The sequence below is a fragment of the Mytilus galloprovincialis genome, chromosome 7, assembly GCF_965363235.1.
Source record: "Mytilus galloprovincialis chromosome 7, xbMytGall1.hap1.1, whole genome shotgun sequence".
NCBI classification, from domain to species: domain Eukaryota; kingdom Metazoa; phylum Mollusca; class Bivalvia; order Mytilida; family Mytilidae; genus Mytilus; species Mytilus galloprovincialis.
Window position 1 is genome coordinate 44382806 of NC_134844.1, and position 21996 is coordinate 44404801.

General features: G+C 31.2%; 1 protein-coding gene across 1 annotated transcript in view; it reads left to right on the top strand.

Moving 5' to 3' along the window:
• The first annotated feature begins 258 nt into the window (after nt 1–258).
• LOC143083088 (homeodomain-interacting protein kinase 2-like) overlaps nt 259–21996 on the top strand; it is a 31118-nt gene continuing 9380 nt past the window's right edge. Inside the window, exons 1-5 of the mRNA XM_076259298.1 lie at nt 259–578; nt 4989–5967; nt 12421–12544; nt 13128–13250; nt 19632–19903. Of these exons, the coding sequence (XP_076115413.1) occupies nt 5003–5967; nt 12421–12544; nt 13128–13250; nt 19632–19903 (1484 nt within the window). The 5' untranslated portion in view covers nt 259–578; nt 4989–5002. The remainder of the gene's footprint in view (nt 579–4988; nt 5968–12420; nt 12545–13127; nt 13251–19631; nt 19904–21996) is intronic.

Genomic DNA, 21996 nt, shown 5'->3' on the forward strand with positions numbered 1-21996 from the left:
TGGCCAACTTTCTACACATGTTTCTATGACGTCATGGTTGAGAACCTGATGGGAAATTCTTTAACAAATTTCGTAGCCACATTTTCGTATTCAAAATCATTTATTATTTTGTTATTATAAACTAGTTTAAAATACTTTTAATGAAATTTTTATACCCCAAAATAATAAAAGCGTAAGTTTCAATTATAATACGTGTATTAAATAGTAAACAAAAATGAAAACCAAAACTATATATTTTATCGGAATCGAAATGTGAATCCCCGACGTCTCATCAACATGAATTCGACTTGATCCCCCGAAAGCATTACGGAATGAATTAACGAAAAATGGCTATATTGAGACATATTTCGGGGAAGAGAACTACATGATTTTACTTTTTAATCTTTTATGACAAGGGGGAAGCAAACAGACTGATAATTTTAGTGAAACGAGGGTTACTTTCTGCTTCAAACGGAACAAAACACGCACTGGAATACCAATGTATCGACAACAAAAATCTGATCTTCTTTGTTGATGTCATTTAAAGTGGGCACACATACCATCAGGTGCTCTTATAACTGGATTTATATTCAGGAAAGGTAAGATTTGTTGAATAATAAGATAAATAATGAAAATAAGGAATTACAGATGACCATATGCGGAACAAACCGTTGCAATGTGCGGTTAATTTCCGCCTTGTTTATCGGGGTCACATTTCAAGTCAAGGTTACATTCGTCATGTTTACGTTAATGGTAACCAGTGTTATGTCTTGTATAAACTGTTTTCTTTATATATCTATTGAAAGATTATTAAAAAAATAAAAATAATTTTGAATCTGATGTGAGAAAGTTGCAATGTACTTGAAAACTTCTTATGAAATCTTGAAAATATTCAGGTAATTTGATCATGCTCAGGTATATTGGCAATATTGCACCATGGGCACATGTACAGTAGGAGTGTTTACATTGAAGACTTCCAATTGGTATACATATTAGTAGTACCCAATCCAGGTATTTTGATTAAACATAAAGGATGTGAAATATAATATAAAGTATTGGAAGTCTAGAGTCTGTTTCCCCAAATAAAACCCTTAAAATATTAATATTAAGGTTGATCATAAGTCTGACATGAACAATTCAGTATACGAAAGATAAATCTTACTCGTTAGTTTTTTTGTGAAACCGACTCCTGGTCATTATTTTTAATAAATTCCACCTTTAGCAGACAATCCACTTCAAGTTCAGTATCACTAAATTAAAAACAGATGTGAAAAAAATATTAGAAACATGTGGCTCCCTGACATGATCACACCCTTTTAAAAAGGTTTGTGTTAAATACATTGTTTTAATCTTATTTGAGTTGGAGTATTACTGTAAAATGGAGACATTACAGGTTTTTTCTGAAATACAATGTAAGTGAAGTCCTCCAAACGTTACTTTCGTAGACCGATTCTTTTTATCATGTTTATATATTCCCTTTGACACATTCCCCATTTCCATTCTCAATTTTATTTTATTATAGTGTTTTGTGAACTATTTGAATAATTAATATTTTCATGATGGTCAAAGACCAAGTTCCATACATGTACATGTGATGGACTGTGAAACTCAGATCAGGAGATTTGGAAATTTTGGTCAGGAGATTAGGACTCAGATCAGGAGGTTTTTTATCGACATAAATTTTGTCGTAAATGTAACCGTATGATGTAGAAATTGTGTTTTTTTCTTCAAATTTCCATCAAATTGTAATATGTTTATAGTACTCTTATTGCCTTTCTATTTGAATGAAAATAAAATGTTTTGTTTTTGATAATTGATTGTTCACTGCTTGCAAATAAATCATTATAATATTTATTAATCTTATCTGTATAGATGTCTCCATCTCCTTATCATTGGTAACTGTATAGACAAATAAGAAAGAAATATGCTATCTAGGATTTGTATTCAGTCTTTTTTTTCTAGACTATATCCAATAGCAGCAGACATCATAAAAAGAGACAGACTTATTATATAAACTTCAATTTAATCCTTTAAAAGAAGTCTAGATTGCTAAAATAATTTATAAATTTATATTTTTTATTTGTCCCAAAACATTTAAATTCATTTAATTACCATCCTTTTATGATTATTTGATTAAAATATTATTCATTTATAGTCTTTTTACAATTTACGTTTTTAAAAGTAAAATAACTTAAAACAGGATAATTCAAAGGGAAGTAACAAAAACGTATTTCCAATATACAAAGTTTTTATTAAACAACGGCAGTTAGCCAGAGGTAAACATCGTTGATTACCAGTATGTTTGACACCCAATGTCAAGTGAAGCCATAAATTATACATCTTCTTTGATTTACAGGTAAAATTGAACACAGGTGTCAATTACACCCATACGATAGTAAGAATTCAACAAATTAATATGGCGGCTGAAAATTTTCATTCATGAAATATTTCATACACGGGAGTTTTTTCTCCTAAACGGGAGGACGGGAGGAGACCCCTGAAAACGGGATTATTGTACTCCCGTCGGGAGGTTCACATGTATGAAGTTCATTATAACAGGGTCGTAATGGGGGCACTTTCATAATGACATAATGAATAGCAAAGGTTCCAAAGATTTCTCAGTCCTCAGTGGTCTTTTGCATTTAATTGGTCTAGTATGTTTTCAAGCATTACTGGTCCAGTCAGTGTTTAAGCAGTCTTTTGCATTATGATTATAACAAAATTCCTGCATCTACACTGGTCATTTTGCCCAGTAATTGATGAAGTTTTACTGGACATTGCCAGATGTCTGATGGAGCTTGGGAATAACTGGAATAACAATAAAAATTCTTGGCAAATGGCTTCAACATCAATTTTGGTGCATGATGATAAAAAAAATCAATTTGCGTTAATTTGTTTCCCAAAATTACAACAATGATAATTATTTGAGACCTATGAAGAAATACAGCATAATTTTAACCAATTTGATACTAACAGTATATACGTAGCGGAAAATGCTTGTTTGAGGCCTGACTGTTAAGGGCATTTCTACCCTCTTACAAGACTTGTAATTTAAAAGGAGGGAGGAAGATTCAGAAAGGCTATATCAATAATAATAAAACTTAACTTGTCACAATCAGGATTGTTTTTACTTGTGATCATATCAAGCTAACTGTTACAACAAAAAATGCCCAACTAGATTTTTTTCTCCACCTTCCTAGGCTAATTGCTCAAGAGAGGCTAACAATGGGATATTCCAAATGCAAACATAAATCGAAAATAAACATGGGAAAAAAGCAGTACCAAAACTCAAAAAACAGTACATGTATGTGAATATATAATTTAAACCCAACATAAAAAACTACATTTTGTAAAGACTGAGCAATACAAACCCCATCTAACATACATTGTATGTATCACAACAATCATGCATGAATTTTAAACATCTTATCGGGGCCTTTTATATCTGACTATGTGGTATGGGCTTGGCTCATTGTTGAAGGCCATATGGTGACCTCTAGTTGATAATGTCTGTGTCATTTTGGTCTTTTGTGGATAGTTGTCTCATTGGCAATCATACCACATCTTCTTTTTTATATCACAATAATGCCAAATAAGGTGCGAATATGCAGGGTGTGAACAAACCTAGGACGCAAATGTGTAAGCTTAAGGTGTTAACTAACACAGGGTGTAAATAGAGCAAATAGACCGGATACCAACGTAAATTGCCTCATGGGGAACTATTCTATAAACAATACATTTTTTGTGGAAATAACCGGGAACTGTCAGAAATTATAGTTTAGGTGAGTTTTCACTGAAAATATCACAAATTTTAAAATAAATGAAACAACAATAACAGTATAATTTTTTGGGGTAAAAACTAGTAAAAGAAATGTACATCAATTCAAGAAGTAATAATTAGTTGCCTTTAAAACTTTCAATGATAAGAAGTTATCAACAACTTGTTATACATTTTGTAAGTTGTCAGTAAATCAAGTAAGGATTGTTCATCTTTTGAAAAAGTTGCTTCATTTGCAATTTCCAAAAATACATTATTATAGAACTGATAGACATTAAGTTTATAGACAATTTAATATTATAATTCTCACAAAATAATTCATCTGCCTTACCAACAATTTATAGGATAATCTGAAATCTAAAAACTGGAAAATTTATATTACTGTTTTCTTTGTAGAAATAAACCAGTTCTACCGTTAACTTTATTTGTTGATTATAAATAACAAGATATTGAAATGCTACATGTACATGTACATGTATATTATATGTTCCATATGCATCCACTTCCTATTTTAGGAACATTTGAATTACAGATACATCATGTACATGTCGGTCACAATAGTCTTATTAGGTTTGCTAATCCACTATTACAACTTTTTTTTTGCTGTAAAAAACAAACTGTCATTTGTAGTTACAATATAACTGTTACCTATATATTTTCAAGAAATAAAATTTGGAACATCCTATTGGAAATATACTTCATAGTATTACTCTCTTGTATCCACTAGACTAGCCCTGTAGATGATATTACAGATTTTTGACACTCAAAACAGGTCACTGGTGCAGACAGAACAATAGTGGTTCTAAACTGAAAATACTTATACATTGTATATAATATACAATTCAATGTGACATATTTCTGAAGGATTTGTAGTTTCCATTGTACATATATATATGATATTAGTGCATATTATACATGTAAATTGTTCCATTTCAATGCTTGAATTGATTATTTTTTTGTTGCAGCAGGTGTTACTAAATTACATTTGTAGTTCATATTGGCAATGATTATTAGCATTCAGTTGTTTCAAATTAGTTTAATAGTAGGCACTTGTACAAATGTTCATATACACAATTTTTTGTAAAATCAAAATGAATGCTACAAGTGTGATGGGGAGGAACAAAACAAAAATATTAGATGCATGTCTCAAAGGCCGTTACAATTCATGATTTCTGTCAAACTACAAAGTTTGTTTTTAATTTGTTATATTTTTATTGTGTTTATTTTGCAGACTAAAAGTTACTGATGCAAGAAGACTTTCTAAAGTACAGTTCAAAACAAAGTGCATTTAGTAACTTTAAGAAGATCAAGTTAGAACCCGATATCCATGATGTGAATGCTTTTGGTAGACACGAAATATCAAGCAGCCCTATAGTATACCAACATAATACTGCCTATATTTTACCACAGAATCGTAATGTCCTAAGAGACATTGATAATCAGACTCAGAATTATATCCGTGCTTCTACAATTAAACTATTAAATTCGTACCAGAGATGTGGCATTAAAAGGAAGAGTGACGACCTTGACGCACCCATGCAGCTCCAAGTGCAAGAGACACAGCCAGTTTCAAGTGATGAAGATAAAGGCACAAATGTTGCCACGACAACTACCTCCAAAAATACCTCCTCGTCCAATAACGAGGGGGATTATCAGCTGGTACAACATGAGGTTTTGTATTCGATGACCAGTCATAATGCATATGAAGTGCTAGAATTTCTCGGTCGTGGAACATTTGGTCAAGTAGTGAAATGTTGGAAAAAAGGCACTAATGAAATAGTTGCCATTAAAATATTGAAGAATCACCCATCATATGCTCGTCAAGGACAAATAGAGGTGAGCATATTGACTCGGTTAAGTCATGAAAATGCAGACGAATTCAATTTCGTGCGAGCATATGAATGCTTTCAGCACAAAAACCATACATGTTTGGTTTTTGAAATGCTGGAACAAAATCTGTATGATTTCTTGAAACAAAACAAATTCCAACCACTGCCACTTAAATACATCCGTCCTGTCACACAACAAGTTTTAACGGCCCTTCTTAAATTGAAGAGCCTCCATTTGATTCATGCGGATTTAAAACCTGAAAACATCATGTTGGTGGACCCAGTGCAATTTCCATACCGTGTAAAAGTGATAGACTTTGGATCTGCAAGCCATGTGTCAAAAGCTGTATGTTCAACATATCTTCAGTCAAGATACTACAGGTAAGAAACCTAATTGACTATAAGTTATAATATTACAGATAAGATGTTTTAGTATGATGGGTAAGCTTGCATGATAATAGTAGATGTATTGCTCATAACATTCACAAAATGGAAATAACTTGAACTTGATGTAGTAGTAAGTACAGGTATGCTTATACCAATGTACCATTAGCATGATTAACAAAATAGAAATTACTTGATGTAGTACTAGTACACACAAGACTTAAGCTTGGTACTTGAGAATAAGTAGTTCAAGGCAAATGTTTTAGATAACAATACAAACTTGACTAAGTAGTCAACAAATACTAGTACAATGTACATTTTTTTTGTACAATGAAAAAAATGTGCATGTCGGTTATGCAAGAAGTAGACTATACATGTACATATACTCAATTTAGGTCAAGGACTAGCAGGTTTCAGTAGAATCAGTACAATGACATCTGGGTGATCCCACTGTAAAAAAAAAGTTGAACCTGTACATGTTAGACTGCTCTTCAGTTATTAATTTATAATTAGAAACAAGCTAGCCCTTGACTTAAAGCTGCTAAATTTCTGGCTGGCAAAGAATTGTCACCGACTCAAGAAACAAAAATTTTATTTCATTTCACCATATTATCATATTATAAACTGAAACTGTTTATTACAGACTGAGAGGAGTAGTTTAACTGACTTATCTGATTTCTATGCCCCATTTATGGGCATTATGTTTTCTGGTCTCTGCCTTCATTCGTTCGTTCTGTCCGTTTGTCCGTCTGTCCTGCTTAAGGTTAAAGTTTTTGGTTGAGGTAGTTTTTGATGAAGCTGAAGTCTAACCAACTTGAAACTTAGTAAACATGTTCCCTATGATATGATCTTTCTAATTTTAATGCCAAATTAGAGATTTTATCCCATTTTCACGGTCCACTGAACATAGAAAATTATAGTGGGGATGGGGCATCCAGCAGTCTTTACGATAAACAGTTAAAACTACAGACCCCGAGCTCAATTTTAACATTTTTTTTGTTAGATTCTGTTGGCCTGTAGATATGATTTTTAAAGGCCAGAGAGCAATTTTACGAGCCTGGGCTGCCGTTCAGGTTGAAGATTGCATCCATGTACTTGGGACACATTCTTGTTTCCAGCTTACTTTATATACATATGCATGTATGCTGACATGTTCATGTTTACTGACCAACAAAATAAATCAAGACTATTCAGACTTGATACTGAATTTCAGTAAAATTGTACATGACATCCTAGTTTTGTCTTATGAAAATTTTAATCTATCATGAAAAACAATTTTTCCTAAGCCTTAATCATGCAGTCATGCAGATTGCTAATTTTGTTTCACATGTGTTTCACTCTAAACCCTTGCATGTGGTGAAAATAAATTAGAAAAAAATAAACCACTTTGTTTGATTAAACTTGTCTTGAAAGTGAAAAGAATTTCTTTATCCAGGATGGCAAGCTTAAGTTTCAGAGCTGAGCATGTGTGTACCACCAGAGGGAAATTATGTTGTTTATTATTTCATGCCACTTAGGATTCTAGTTTAATTAGCTACACATATAGGGAACGTAATTAAATGAGAAATTTAATTAAAATTGTATGACTTCAAGCCACTAAATGACAAGTATACAAGGCTCACACGGCCTGCATAATACATTGTACATGTACATGTATATCTGAAATGTAATTTAACATTTAATAATAAAGAATTATTCAGGAATTGATTAAATAATTTATAATGTTAAATGACTGATTATTTCATTCAAATTTTATATTTGACTTTGTACATACAAATGTACAATTACATTGTAATGTGCCTGTGCAATAAATATATTAAAACTTGTAGGATTGTTTGGAAATAAAATCTGTTTTATTACAATTTTGTCAATAGTTTTGAACATTTATCAGTGATAATCAGTGACCGATAACTGGCTTTGCTGGCGACACACAGTGTAGATTAAAAGCCCAATTGACATTTATGAAAAAGGCTCAAGAAATAGGAAACCATTATCGAATCAATCTAAAGGAGTGCAATTTAGGGATATTTAAATCTTTCAATCTTCCCATTTTATTAGTTAGCCTGTCAATGGCCATAGTGAAACATAAAGGGTTTCATCCTGTGGGGAATTTTGTAAAAGTTTTGTTAAAGAATGAATCAACACATCTGTATACCTGGATACATTGTGTACAATAATGTATGTTAGCTACAGTACAGACACATTATCAATACCTTAACATTTGTTATATATATAGTTCAAAAAGTATAACACAAGTACTGTACATGTATAGAAGTTTTATTCAAAAAGGTGAAATTCATAAAAACGCATTAAAATCAGACCAAGGAATAAATGGATATACATGTATATAACAACTCATATTTAAAAGGTGCCTATTTAAAACTGACATGGTACAGGCTTTTTCAGAATTCTAAAACTATGCTTTACATGTATCTCTATAAGATAACTTTTATAACCATGGGGAAGGTTACGTAAATGTTTCTCTATACATATATTACTAGACATGAACTTTTGAGTCCAAATATTTTATTACGTGTACAATGTATGTACAGTACTGTCTTTACACTCTTTTGTGAATAGAAGGTGATGTTAGGTGCAAAATGTATAGTGTTATGTACACTCGATTGATTGTCACACTGTGTATCCAACAACATAATTCAACCAGAAAATTTATCAAATATATCATCTAGAGGTCAAGGTTAAAAAATGTATGGTCTTAAGTCATAAACAAGTGTCTATATCAGATAGAATTTCTATAAAGCATGAGATCACCCAAGATTCAACCATTCAATAATGTTTTTTAAAGGACAAATTTAAAACAAAGATATGTCAGAACATTGACTTCCAGTCCAGTGATGTGTTTCCTGATTTTATAACATGTGGCAGGGTTAAACAAGTTGGGATTTTATATACCATACCTACATGTACATGTATCCCCAAATATATAGTAGAGAATAAAAGGCATGAGAAACCAAAGGGACAATAAAAAACCACACGTCCTATAAAGACCCACTATACCTGTACATGGTTTCGTAACGAAAAAAAAACAATGAGAGGTAGATAACATTTTACACAGCACTACATACATGTGTATGTAAAAAACCTAAAGACTGGGCATCACAAACACAACCATAAACTGGGCGCATACTTGTATTGTTCTCCTGTACATGTCTTTTTGTTTAACTGTTAATCTGCTGACTCCAGTGTATCTCAAACTCTGTCTGACCAAAGAAATGTCAGACAAAAAATCATTTGGTCAGACAGAAATTTTTATATTTTTCTGTTGAACATATAGTAGAAAATGTCCAAAAAAAATTTGGGTCAGACAAACCGTAAACCAGTTTGGCACAGACTGCGAATTTAATTATATAAGGTTCATATTATTTTCGTATCTGTGTTCTTTTGTCTGACAGCTGTTAGTCGTCTCTGAGGCACATATTATTTTCCTGCCCATGTCCTTTTGTCTGACTGTTAGCTATAGGTACACTGTATATCATCTTCGCTAGCCAAGGGTTACGATCCACTCCCGCTCTCTTCACCCTTGGCAGATTGAGCTAACATTTGTGATATCAATGTTGCGCCATCTATCGGAAGATTAAAGTCACGCCCATTCCGAATACATTATTCTTGACCAATGGTAGCACTTGAACTCTTCAATTTGGAGGTAAAAACACTGTAGCGTCTAGATTCTACACACTTGGTAAAGCCGGAAACGAAAATATACGTCAACATTCATGCATTTGTGCTTGAAACATACACAGGAACTTCTATTAGTTGATTAAAACATTCCAGTTGTCACTAAATATAGTCGTATGTTAAGTGATGTAAAGACTTGTTGCGCAATAAACATGTGGCAATTGTTTACAAACACTTTCTACATCTACACGTGATCATTTTATAGGCGCTTTTTGATTGGATGCAGCGAGTTTCCACTGCAACCAATAAAAATCCTTACCATGTGTCTCCGAAATTTTATCTCAATCCGCCAAGGGTGAAGAGAGCGGGAGTGGATCGTAACCCTTGGCTAGCGAAGATGACTGTATATAGTCAATCCCTTTGGCACATATTATTTTCCTGTCAGTGTCCTTTTGTCTGACTGTTAGCTAGTCTGTCCCTTTTAAGGTTAAAGCTCCTGTTTACCACGAAGTTGCTCTCCTATTAACCTAAAAATAAGTACCATGCACCTGTTGATGTAAAGTTTTAAAAAATGGATGTTAAATAAGGTTTGATCCAGCTTTTGTGGTTCACTGAATATGGAAATGTGATGGTGTGAAATGGGTACATTCTCATTTTAAAGTTTTGGTCTTTAGCTAATGGTAAAGTCAGGGTCACATCAACTTGAACTTATAATTTAGCACACATTCTCATTAGGAAGTGAATTTTCTTCAAAATAAACGACTGAAAGTGGGTTATGTCTTTGGTGTACGTGCATGTCTAATTAGATGAACTATTTTAAGACATCTGAAAATTTATAGATAATTTTTTAAGGAAAGTATAAAATAAACATGTAAATTTAGATTTATACAAGTTTAGTCTTTTATTTAAGTTTTGTACATGTTATGTACATGTATATTACATCTGATATATTAGTAAAGTTAAAAGTAGGTCCTTCTCATAATTACATGGTAGAACACTATTTGCATTTGTTGTTTAATGTAAGGATTTATGTGATTATTCAAGGAAAAGGAAAATGTATTTAACATGTAACTATACTTAAGCCAAAAAATACTTCAAAGAAAACTGAATTAAGATGTTAGATTTATGAAAAGATTAAAAATTATTTTATGAAGATGGATTGGTGTTTGGCATTGTAGTCTAGCTTAATCATTGCAAAACTGCCAAAGAATTCAAAGGAAAATGATTACCATATATAAATCTTTGTTTTTTATTGCCTTGCAGTCAACATGCATGTAATACATACATGTACCTTTTCATACAAAGTAAATTTTGTGTACCAGTAATTTCAGACTTAATGTCAGATTTTCATAATATTGTACATGTACTAAGCATTTCTCTGTTATGAAAAATGAACTCGGTACTGCCTGACCCTCTGAAATAGAAATCTAGAGAGATTAAAAATCTCAAATCTCAATCATCACTAAGAAATATGCTTTAATTAAAGTAACTTTACTTTATCTTACTTGTAAATTAAAACAGGTAAAAGTCACACATAGATACATTGTTTACCTGTGCAATGAATGAAGAGTACACAATGTAGTTAGTGGTATTGTTTACATTGTGTATATCTCAGGTTGTATATATATTAAAACCTTGACCTTTACATAAACTTCTTATGTTATATACAGAAATGTATACTCCAACATAAACTTCAGTGAAATGTCTTTGTTAGGTTAGGATCTGTATAATAAAATTTAAATGTTTGTCAAATGTAAACTATATTAAGAAGATATTTTGCGGTTAGAGAGAATAAATTTTAATTGTTGTAGAGATTTAAATGATACTTCAGTACATGTAGAAATAATTTTAATGAGGCTTTATGTGAACAAAATGTAAATGATTTGGCTATATGAATATCTTAAAAAATAACAAGGTTGAGGTTGCCTTGATTTCAACTGAATATGTTCTGATTGCAAATATATATCTTATTTAAGAACTTTAATTATATTAATAAATATAAACGAAGAAAGAAAATTTTGAACTGAATATTAATTAAGAAGAAAACAGAAGAATTGTCTTATATATATGCATATGTGAGCATCAATAAAAAGTATCTACTAAATAATGATATTGCTACTGTGTAAATTCTTAGAACCATTATAATGTCTACATATTTCCCATGAACATGATGAAACAAATATCTAAATTAAAACAATAATTGTAAATGTTATTTTTTTTTCACCTCAATGGGAATATAGGTTTTTCATACCTCCTTCTTTGTAAATATATGTAGGAACAAATGTTTGTGTACACTGATGGTAGAGAATTCGAAGTTTTACCCTGATTCTATAAGTTTTGAATTTAAGCTTTAATTCAGCATCATTTGATAAACCCCAAAGCATTAAATGTTAGCAACAAGATTCTACCAAAATTTATCTCAAGGCCAGGTTGTTATTTGAAATTTCCTGGTAGATTATTTGCTGAATTCAGTTATTTTGTCTGTCAGTGGCATCACTAAGTTACTGGAATCTTTCAATGCATATTTGATTGCTCTTATATATTTTTTCTCCAATTATCTGTGGTCAATTATTTCATTCATTATCATGATTGTGTACAATGATTTATGGTTTAATGTACATGTACATGTTAAACTATATATGGTCTTTTTTTTTCTTCATTTAATCCAGCTATATCTAGCAAAACCTTAGTGACAAAATGTAAATGCTAACAATACACAATGTGTAAATTATAAAATTGGTTTTAAAAATAAATTTAATTCTGTGACTTTATTTATTGCATGTTACTCATACAATATACTCATTTATTTTACAGAGCACCAGAAATTTTGTTGGGTCTGCCATTTTGTGAGGCTATTGATATGTGGTCCCTAGGATGTGTGATAGCTGAATTGTTTCTAGGATGGCCACTGTATCCAGGTTCCTCAGAATATGATCAGGTTGGTTGATTTTATTTTCACAACAACAACAACAAAAATTAATAATTTGTTCATAGGAACAAAATGCTACATTAGAAATAAGAATGAATGATTCTTCAAACTGCTCTTTCTTTTTGAAAATTTATTATATACCGTTAGTCGGATTTTAAAGAAAAAAAATCCTGAATTTTAAATAAACATTTTGTTTCCAAGATGTAAGAAAAAGCTTTTTTTCTTCAATTTGATAAGTGGAGACAAATCCAATAATGTTGATACATTGTTATTTGTAGGATACAATTTGTTGTTGATTTTGTGGGTACATTGATCTGAACCATAAATTTAAAATTTCATAATAGTAACAATTTTCCACAGGCTTATGTCATTTACTTTTGATACTTTTGTATAACCAAGATATCAAATATCCATGAAAATACAATATTGTTCCATAATCATCAAAAATTAGTACAATCCAAAACAAATGAATCTGCAGTATGTGCATAATGTTTCAATGTTAAACGTCCATTTCAATGAATGAAACTCGCAGAAAGCTATAGTAAGTGTACATGTATACATGTCTTAAAATGCCCCTGTATTGCTTCTACAGATCCGATACATTTCCCAAACACAAGGATTACCAGCAGAGCACATGTTAACTGCAGCAACAAAAACTACAAGATTTTTTATTCGAGAACAGACAGATAGCAATTACCCATTTTGGAGGTTAAAGGTAAGGTTATATTATGATTTGATATTGTAGTTTGGAGGTTAGGGTATGATGTGATTTTGATGGTTAAGGTAAGGTTAAGTGGCCTTATAGGTTAAAGGTCAGGTTATGAAACTATTATGTAGGGTAAAGTTATCAATGCAAGCTGTTGAATTTTTCATGTCAGTGCTTTTTAATGTGGACTATACTGTATTGATTTTCTCTCATTGTTGAAGGCTGTAAGATTACCTTTAATTGCTTACATCCACTTCCTTTTACCTCTGGTGGGTAATAGTGTCATTGGCAATCCTATCAAATCTCCTTATTTTCATATTTATACATTGCATTGTATGATGTGAATTTGAGGTTAAAAGTAAGGTTAAGATGTGAAAGATTTGTAATGTAAATGGTATTTTACATATGCCTTATTTCATTGTAGTAACTCAAAGTTCATGGCCATTCAATCGAGATAATCTTTTCTAAAATCATTGATAAAGAAAATAGGAAATGTAAATAAATGATTGATAGATTTTATCTGATCACATCCAGACATTTACATACAGTATTGTGTAGATGAAAGAAATACCTCCTTTCCCTCTCTTCCATAAAATGACTGCTCTAATGCGATTACATAAGAAGGGAACTTGATGAATGTATTAAAGGAAGAATGAGAAAAACACATGTTAAACGATTATTATGTCACATGACTTGGTATTACTTCCTGTTCACAATTATTTTAACATTATTCACTATATTTGAAAGAAAATCTTCAAATATGAAAGTTATATATAAATATTCATGTTACATGTGACCAAGTCAAGTGTAAAATGCAGTTTTCTAAAAATCATTCTGATGAACATAAAAATTGTATTTTGCATCCATCAAGAGAATGGTGGTTTTTTTTTGTTTTGTTTTTTTGTTTATTTGTTTTTTTCAAGTTTCTAGAAAATTGCCTAGGTCTTTACAGCAGAAAAAAAACCAGTTTGCATAACTTTAAACCTTGACTAGTAGATCTATATAACTATCTGGCAGACATTTGAAAATTCCTGAAATAAATTTGAAAGCTACTTTTGTGTCTACAAATATTCCCTCTGAGCAATCTTATTATTGTTTCGTAACTTGTTTACATTAATGGCTTGACAGTTGTTTTGATCAGAGAAGATGCTGTTGCTATAACACAAATGTTAGAATCATGTATACTAAAATAGTTTTCCTTGAAGAGTTAGTGTTTGTTTGCTATTTGCTGTTAAACAGCAGGTGTATGCCATTCATAAAAATACATTACCATAAATGAATTGGTCTTGATGAAGATGTGACATTAATTCTGCACATTATTGTACAGTCATGAACTCATTAGGAGTAGGAATTCATTATTGATGAAATAGAAATCAATACAGATTACGGTGTAATCATTTACATAGAAATGTACAGGAAAGGTGGAATCCAATCTAACTAACAAATGTTTTTGTCGCCCCTGGGCATTCTGTGTTCTGTAGGCGTGTTGAAATTAAATGCTTGTCTGGGCACAAGATGTCGTAGCTTGTAAAATCAATTTCCAATAAGGTCTTTCTCCTTGCTTCATTTTATTTGAAGCACTTCAAAACATCTTTCACATTAAAAGGGAAAAATTGATTTGTGTTTGAGAAGGTTTCTCTTTAGGAAATTGAGATTTGTTCTTTTTTGGTCGTGTCTTAAGATATTTGCTAAATGTCAAACCAATTTCCAATAAGATGAAATTAAACTGAGATTGTTGTTTGTTAGATTACAAAAATAATGCAATTTTAGTGAAAACTCTTTGTTCATGTGCTTTGAAGGTTAAAAATGAAACTAGAGAAGGGTTGAGATTTTTGTAAAATCCAAGCTTGATAAATTTTGTCATCCTTTCACCTTTAAAAAGTTTGTATCTTATGTCATAATAATTCTAAATGGGGCTTGTATATCATGTATATATAAAGAGTTCAAATGTGCACATGAAATTTTCAATGGTTCCTCCATCTGTAAAAGTTATTTATAGGGACAGCAACAATTTAATTGTGATGCTCCTCTGCCTTGGATTTAAAGCTACACTTTAAACTAACTTAATTTTCATAGCAGAAACCTTTTAAATTTTGAAATTAATATATGAGATCAGTTTGGAAGATGATGATTGATCAGTAAAATTTTGAAAGGCTAGAATTAAGCTTCATTTTCCCCCCTACCCATACAATATAGATAAATACATTTTTGTTTGACTGGCATATATATCTATTTCAAATAATTTGAGTGTACGGCAAATGGTACAAAGTGTAATGAATATAAATATTTAAAAACTGGGTAAATATTATTTTATAAGCTTCCCCTTGAAAAATCTTCTATGTTGATTCCTGTTACGTAGTAACATATTTACATTACATATTTGAAAGTCCAGCCATTGTTGTTAATCTTTAGAGCTGAAATGTTGCCAAGTCTAAAAATAGATTGGTTCATAGATGTAAGGTTATTCCTATTATAATAAAACAAGCTGAAAGGGCATCATTATTAAGCAAATTAAGCTTATTTGTATGATGCTTATTAGACACTGACAAAACAGAAAGAAAAGGAAAATGAATGTTTCATCGATTCTATACATTACAAGATCCATTCAAGCCCTAAAGACAACTGATTCAGTTCTTTCATCATCATCTTCTGAAAATAATATCGTAAATGTTACAAGGATGAAGCATAAACATAGGAATATGAAGTTAGAATTACCAAACAAAGAGTATCTGATTCCCGTAGATGCTCAGTTGATGAATTACTATTAGCTCTATGTTTCATAACTTTAGTATCCAATATCTGATAATTAATTGAGTTTCTCCAAGGTTATGTTGACTAAGTTCTTCAGTTCAGATGTAATTTATAGAACCATATTGACTGCAGTGATCTTGTTTACCTTGGAATTGAAATTTACATATATAACAGTGCTCTAGCTAGAAATCAAAAGGGGCAGGGTGCCAGTGGAGGGCAGGGCACTTTTTATGATAAGAAAAGGCACTGCTATTTTTTTTGTCTACGTTTCTGTGTGTATCACGAGTTAACGAATCTATTTTTTTTTACTGTATATGTTGTTTTTTTAAAATAAAGATGCATTTTAACTATAGTCTTTATTTCATTGTTAGTGTAGTTATGAATTATATAGTACATCTTCATCAACATATTATGTGTTTATAGTTTAGCTTCACTCTACCCATTGCCGAAGAATTTTTTTTCTATCTTTATAAGAATTTCAGCTTTTTAAACGTATTATCTCTAACTTTTTGTGTATTACTAATTTATCAATGTTTAGAACATGGATTGCTAAAAGTATAATTATCAAACAGAAATTGCAATATATTTTTTTTAATATGTTCATAGACAGTTAATATCCTTAAGGTAACATTATTATGTTATTATATATTCAATTGGTTCTTTATTCCTTTTTTTGATACTAGATAATATTATTAGAGCACAAATTTGTAATAAGCTAAAACAGGGGAAGTAACTCCAAAATTAATTTCCAACACGTTTGCGTTAATTAAAAACTGTGCTTGTCGCTAACAAGTTGAGATGGAAGGCATTTCTGTGAAGGCATAGTTTTATTTTGATGACTTAAATTCAATTCTAAAGTCATGAAAGTCTTCATTTATACACTCTTCCATTGTGACTTGGAAATCGAAAATGCCGACCCAAGCTAAACACACTCGCTGACACATTCATCAAATGTATGACAAAAAGATACATTGTCCTAATTAAATTACCTAGATATTAACACCTTTGAAGTCTTTGTCATTGTAATTGATTATAATGACATGATTAACCTGGGGGCAATCACACAGGTGTCAGATATGTAATTAACTTGGAGATCAGAAATCGATGAAACAAAAGGCAATTTTACCAAAACGGCACAAGAGAATTTTGGAAAAAGACGTCAGGGCAGAAGGGCGCGGATGAAGGCACACAGGGCGCGGATGAAGGCACCCAGGGCGCGGCTGGGGGCACCCAGGGCGCGGCGCCCTTCTATTTTTGGCTAGCGAGACCACTGTATAATAACACAGTCGTTCTGTTCATTTTTTATGAGCTCCATGTTGTAAAGAGCTTATTTTGAAATTTGTAGAGAAATTAATAAAAAAAGAAGAGGTAGACAATCCATGTTTAGGTTAAAATGTGCAGGGTTTTTATTAACATTTAAATTTCATATTAATTATCTAGCTAGGCACTTCCACGTGAATTAAGAATTTTGTAAAGATATGTCATTTGTCATTTTTGACATGAAATCCTTTTAAGGATGTATTCTTCTGACTTTTCAGTCTCGTTCAGTCTCATTGAAATCTCGTTCCTGAATTATTTCAAAAAAATGTGATACAAGTGAAAAATAATAATGAATTTTAAAAATACTATAATCAAACATAACTCTGTGAAAAAAATGTGTTTTTACAACGAACGGTTTTTTAGGAATCCAGTTTTCAAATTTTACGACCAATCAAGTCAGTATTTTTAGCCAAAATTTTGAGAAAATGGGTGAGGGATACAAAAAATGATTTTACAAGAATCATGTACATCCCATATCATTTTGGTCTTTTCCAATTTCTTAGATATGTATTTTTTCAATTATTTATAACAAAAAAGTTGAAATAATATGCATTATGTTCTTAAAACTGAGAAAAATCCCAAAAATAGAAATTTGACAGCATGGTAAATTTTACACAAAAAAGCGTCAAAATATGATAAAACTTTCTTATATTAACACCTACCTATAGTTTTTTTAAGTAAAATTTATTCAGATTGGTCCACTTCATCTTTATAGAAAGTATGAAAAAAAGTTTAATTGTGGAACTGTGATTTTTTTCACGATAATAGCCCAAAAATAGGTAAAAATTGATGAAAAATGGGAAAATCATCAAAATTGGGCATTTTCAAAGAGTCGTAGCAAAAAAAGAAGTGCACCACCATATGATTTTTTCTTCACCAATTATTTTGTTACAGTCTTATAAACCCAAAAATCAGGTTAAGAAAAAAAGTTTAATTCTAGAAATTTTTGGCTCCTCAGAGGTGTACATCCTTAACATCATTCTTTTTTAAGGGTCAATTTATACAGGTGTTTTAGGCTATACAGTATTATTTAAGAATATACATGTTCAAATTACATCAGCTGTAGAAATAACGTGTAAGGTACCTGTATCAAATATAACGTACTGTTAACATGATATACATGCAAATAGAGGTAAGGTTATTCAATTTGGACCCTGTAGTCTGTACACATGATCAGAATGTTATGTGACAGAACGGCTTTATAGGTGGTTAAAGTTAGTCCCTATACACATGGCCAGAATATTATGTGACAGAGCAGATATTCAATTTCATGCAAATAGAGGTTGTTGAATTTAGTCCCTGTATACATGGTCAGAATATTATGTGACAGAAAGGCTTCCGAATCTCTCTTGTATTGATTTTTATCAGCGTTGACAAGAAGATTATTGATGCTGGGAAATACGAAGTGGGTGTCTAGTATGGGCTTACACGACTTGTCAGGAAAATCCATAAACAGACCGTTGAACTGACTGTTATTGTGAAGTAAAACCATCCCTGACGTAATCCTGTATTGTACAATGAAAATAATTCTGACATAATGTACAATGGTAGTGTTTGTAGATCTATGTAATGTGAAGGAAACTAAATATCCCTGCCAAAAATGATGACAGCTGATTAAAATGTAAAGAAATAAATGGTCCATGTTTATTTGCTAACAGCTGATTTAAAATATGAAATATTAAATATAGCAGGTTTCATAGCTATGTACTTGTATGTAAAATTGATCCTATATTTCTGGCTTTTAAATAATATAAAATAGAAATATATTTGATTTTTCATAAAGAAAATCAAACATCTGCTAAGGGGTAAAAGTAATGGGAAAGAATGGTTTTGTTGATCAATCATATGAATGTATTCTGCATGAAGAAAAATGCCTGATGCTTAATGAATTCATCAGCCATTTCATCAGCTGTTGCCAGAATGTCTATCAGGGTTATATAGGGTCAAGACGCTCTGACTTTATTATTCTAACTTCAATCTTAATGTCCACTTCATTAATTATTAAAGTCTTAATAGTATTTTAATTTTCAGAAATATCTACTTTAAGTGAACTTTAATTTAATTTCCTTTATACGTTTATGTTTATGTGTGATGAATGAGAAAGTGTTAAGCAATATTATCATTATATCCCTTCAGGGGCCCTTTATTGTAAATAAAGAACTGTTATTACGGTATATGTACCTAACCATAAAGGTTTTTTTCATGAAGTTAAAAATCAGAGAAAAAAGGGCTATTTACTGAACCTTAAAACTTCTTCAGTTTCCATGTGTATTGCATTTAACAAAAAATATATGTTTCATTATTCTTGTAAATTTTCAGACACCTGAGGAGCATGAAAAGGAAACAAATATAAAGTCAAAAGAAGCAAGAAAGTACATCTTCAATTGTTTGGATGACATGATCCAGATCAACGTTCCCACCGATTTGGAAGGAAGTGAACTATTGGCGGAGAAGATTGATAGAAAGGAATTCATTGATTTGTTAAAGAGAATGTTAACATTGGACCAAGACCGGAGAATCACACCAGGAGAAGCACTCAATCATCCATTTATAACTATGGCACATCTTATAGAGTATGCTCATAGTAGCAAGTGAGTAGCTCTTGTTAGTTGGCCGGACTGCAGTTTGTAAAATACTATAATATTTGCCACTGAACATAAAACAACCAACAATCAATCAATCATTGTAAAATACTATCAAATATCACTGAACTGAGGGCTGTGTTGAAGTAAAAAATGCACTGTGTATTGAATGATTGATGATGATAACTTAATTTACTTGAGTGGAGTCCAAGTTTGAGATTAGATTTTGGCATTTATATACATTCATAATTTGAATGTCTGTTTATTGTTTAATCTGTTTACACTCCTGCATGCTTGCTTTAGAAGTGTCTTAAAACACATTAAGTATAAACCTGTAAGGAAAGTGGGTATAAACTGCAGAAATATAACTAATGGATAAAACACACATATCTGTATTAAATCTCTTAAGAATGGGTTGAAGTAGTAAAGGTAAACAAAACTAATAAAGTTAGAAGATTAAGAACTCTATTATACAAGTTTAAAACCCACATTGAGATTTTTCTTAATGTAGAAAGGCATGCTATTCTTAAGGTGATTTCATTGTTTATCTTTTAATATACAAATGTTTGTATTTTACAAAAAGGTAATAGTAAACAAAACAAAAAAAACCTTCAAACAAAATGAATTAATTCTCTGATTCAAACAAATGCAGTAACACTGAATTCCTAAAAGCAGCAATTGTTACCCAACCTTATAAAGTGGTAAACAGTCAAAATAGATCAACTGTTACCCAACCTTATAAAGTGGTAATCATAACAGTCAAAATAGATCAACTGTTACCCAACCTTATAAAGTGGTAAACAGTCAAAATAGATCAACTGTTACCCAACCTTATAAAGTGGTAATCATAACAGTCAAAATAGATCAACTGTTACCCAACCTTATAAAGTGGTAATCATAACAGTCAAAATAGATCAACTGTTACCCAACCTTATAAAGTGGTAATCATAACAGTCAAAAAAGATCAACTGTTACCCAACCTTATAAAGTGGTAATCATAACAGTCAAAATAGATCGACTGTTACTCAGCCTTATAAAGTGGTAATCATAACAGTCAAAATAGATCAACTGTTACTCAACCTTATAAAGTGGTAATCATAACAGTCAAAATAGATCAATTGTTACTCAACCTTATAAAGTGGTAATCATAACAGTCAAAATAGATCAACTTTTACTCAACCTTATAAAGTGGTAATCATAACAGTCAAAATAGATCAATTGTTACTCAACCTTATAAAGTGGTAAACAGTCAAAATAGATCAACTGTTACCCAACCTTATAAAGTGGTAATCATAACAGTCAAAATAGATCGACTGTTACTCAACCTTATAAAGTGGTAATCATAACAGTCAAAATAGATCAACTGTTACTCAACCTTATAAAGTGGTAAACAGTCAAAATAGATCAACTGTTACCCAACCTTATAAAGTGGTAATCATAACAGTCAAAATAGATCAACTGTTACACAACCTTATAAAGTGGTAAACAGTCAAAATAGATCAACTGTTACCCAACCTTATAAAGTGGTAATCATAACAGTCAAAATAGATCGACTGTTACTCAACCTTATAAAGTGGTAATCATAACAGTCAAAATAGATCAACTGTTACCCAACCTTATAAAGTGGTAAACAGTCAAAATAGATCAACTGTTACCCAACCTTATAAAGTGGTAATCATAACAGTCAAAATAGATCAACTGTTACACAACCTTATAAAGTGGTAAACAGTCAAAATAGATCAATTGTTACTCAACCTTATAAAGTGGTAAACAGTCAAAATAGATCGACTGTTCTCTTTGTTGCCCCAAACTTTAACTTATGTTATACAGTGAAACTTAAAGTGAAATGCTAAAATTCATTTTCAAAATTGCTTTTCTTTGTTCAGTGTTTTTCTTTCAGGGTGTATGGGGTGTGGTGCCCCCATTCATTAATTCTATCTCATTCCTATTAAATGTTTAATTCCCTATTGCTTCAGTTGTTATCTGATCTTTGATCGGGTTGTTGTCTCTTTGACATATTCCCCATTTCCATTCTCAATTTTATAAGCATGATCCTTCAATATCATGACTATAACAAATTCATTTTAGTCGATTTGAAAAGC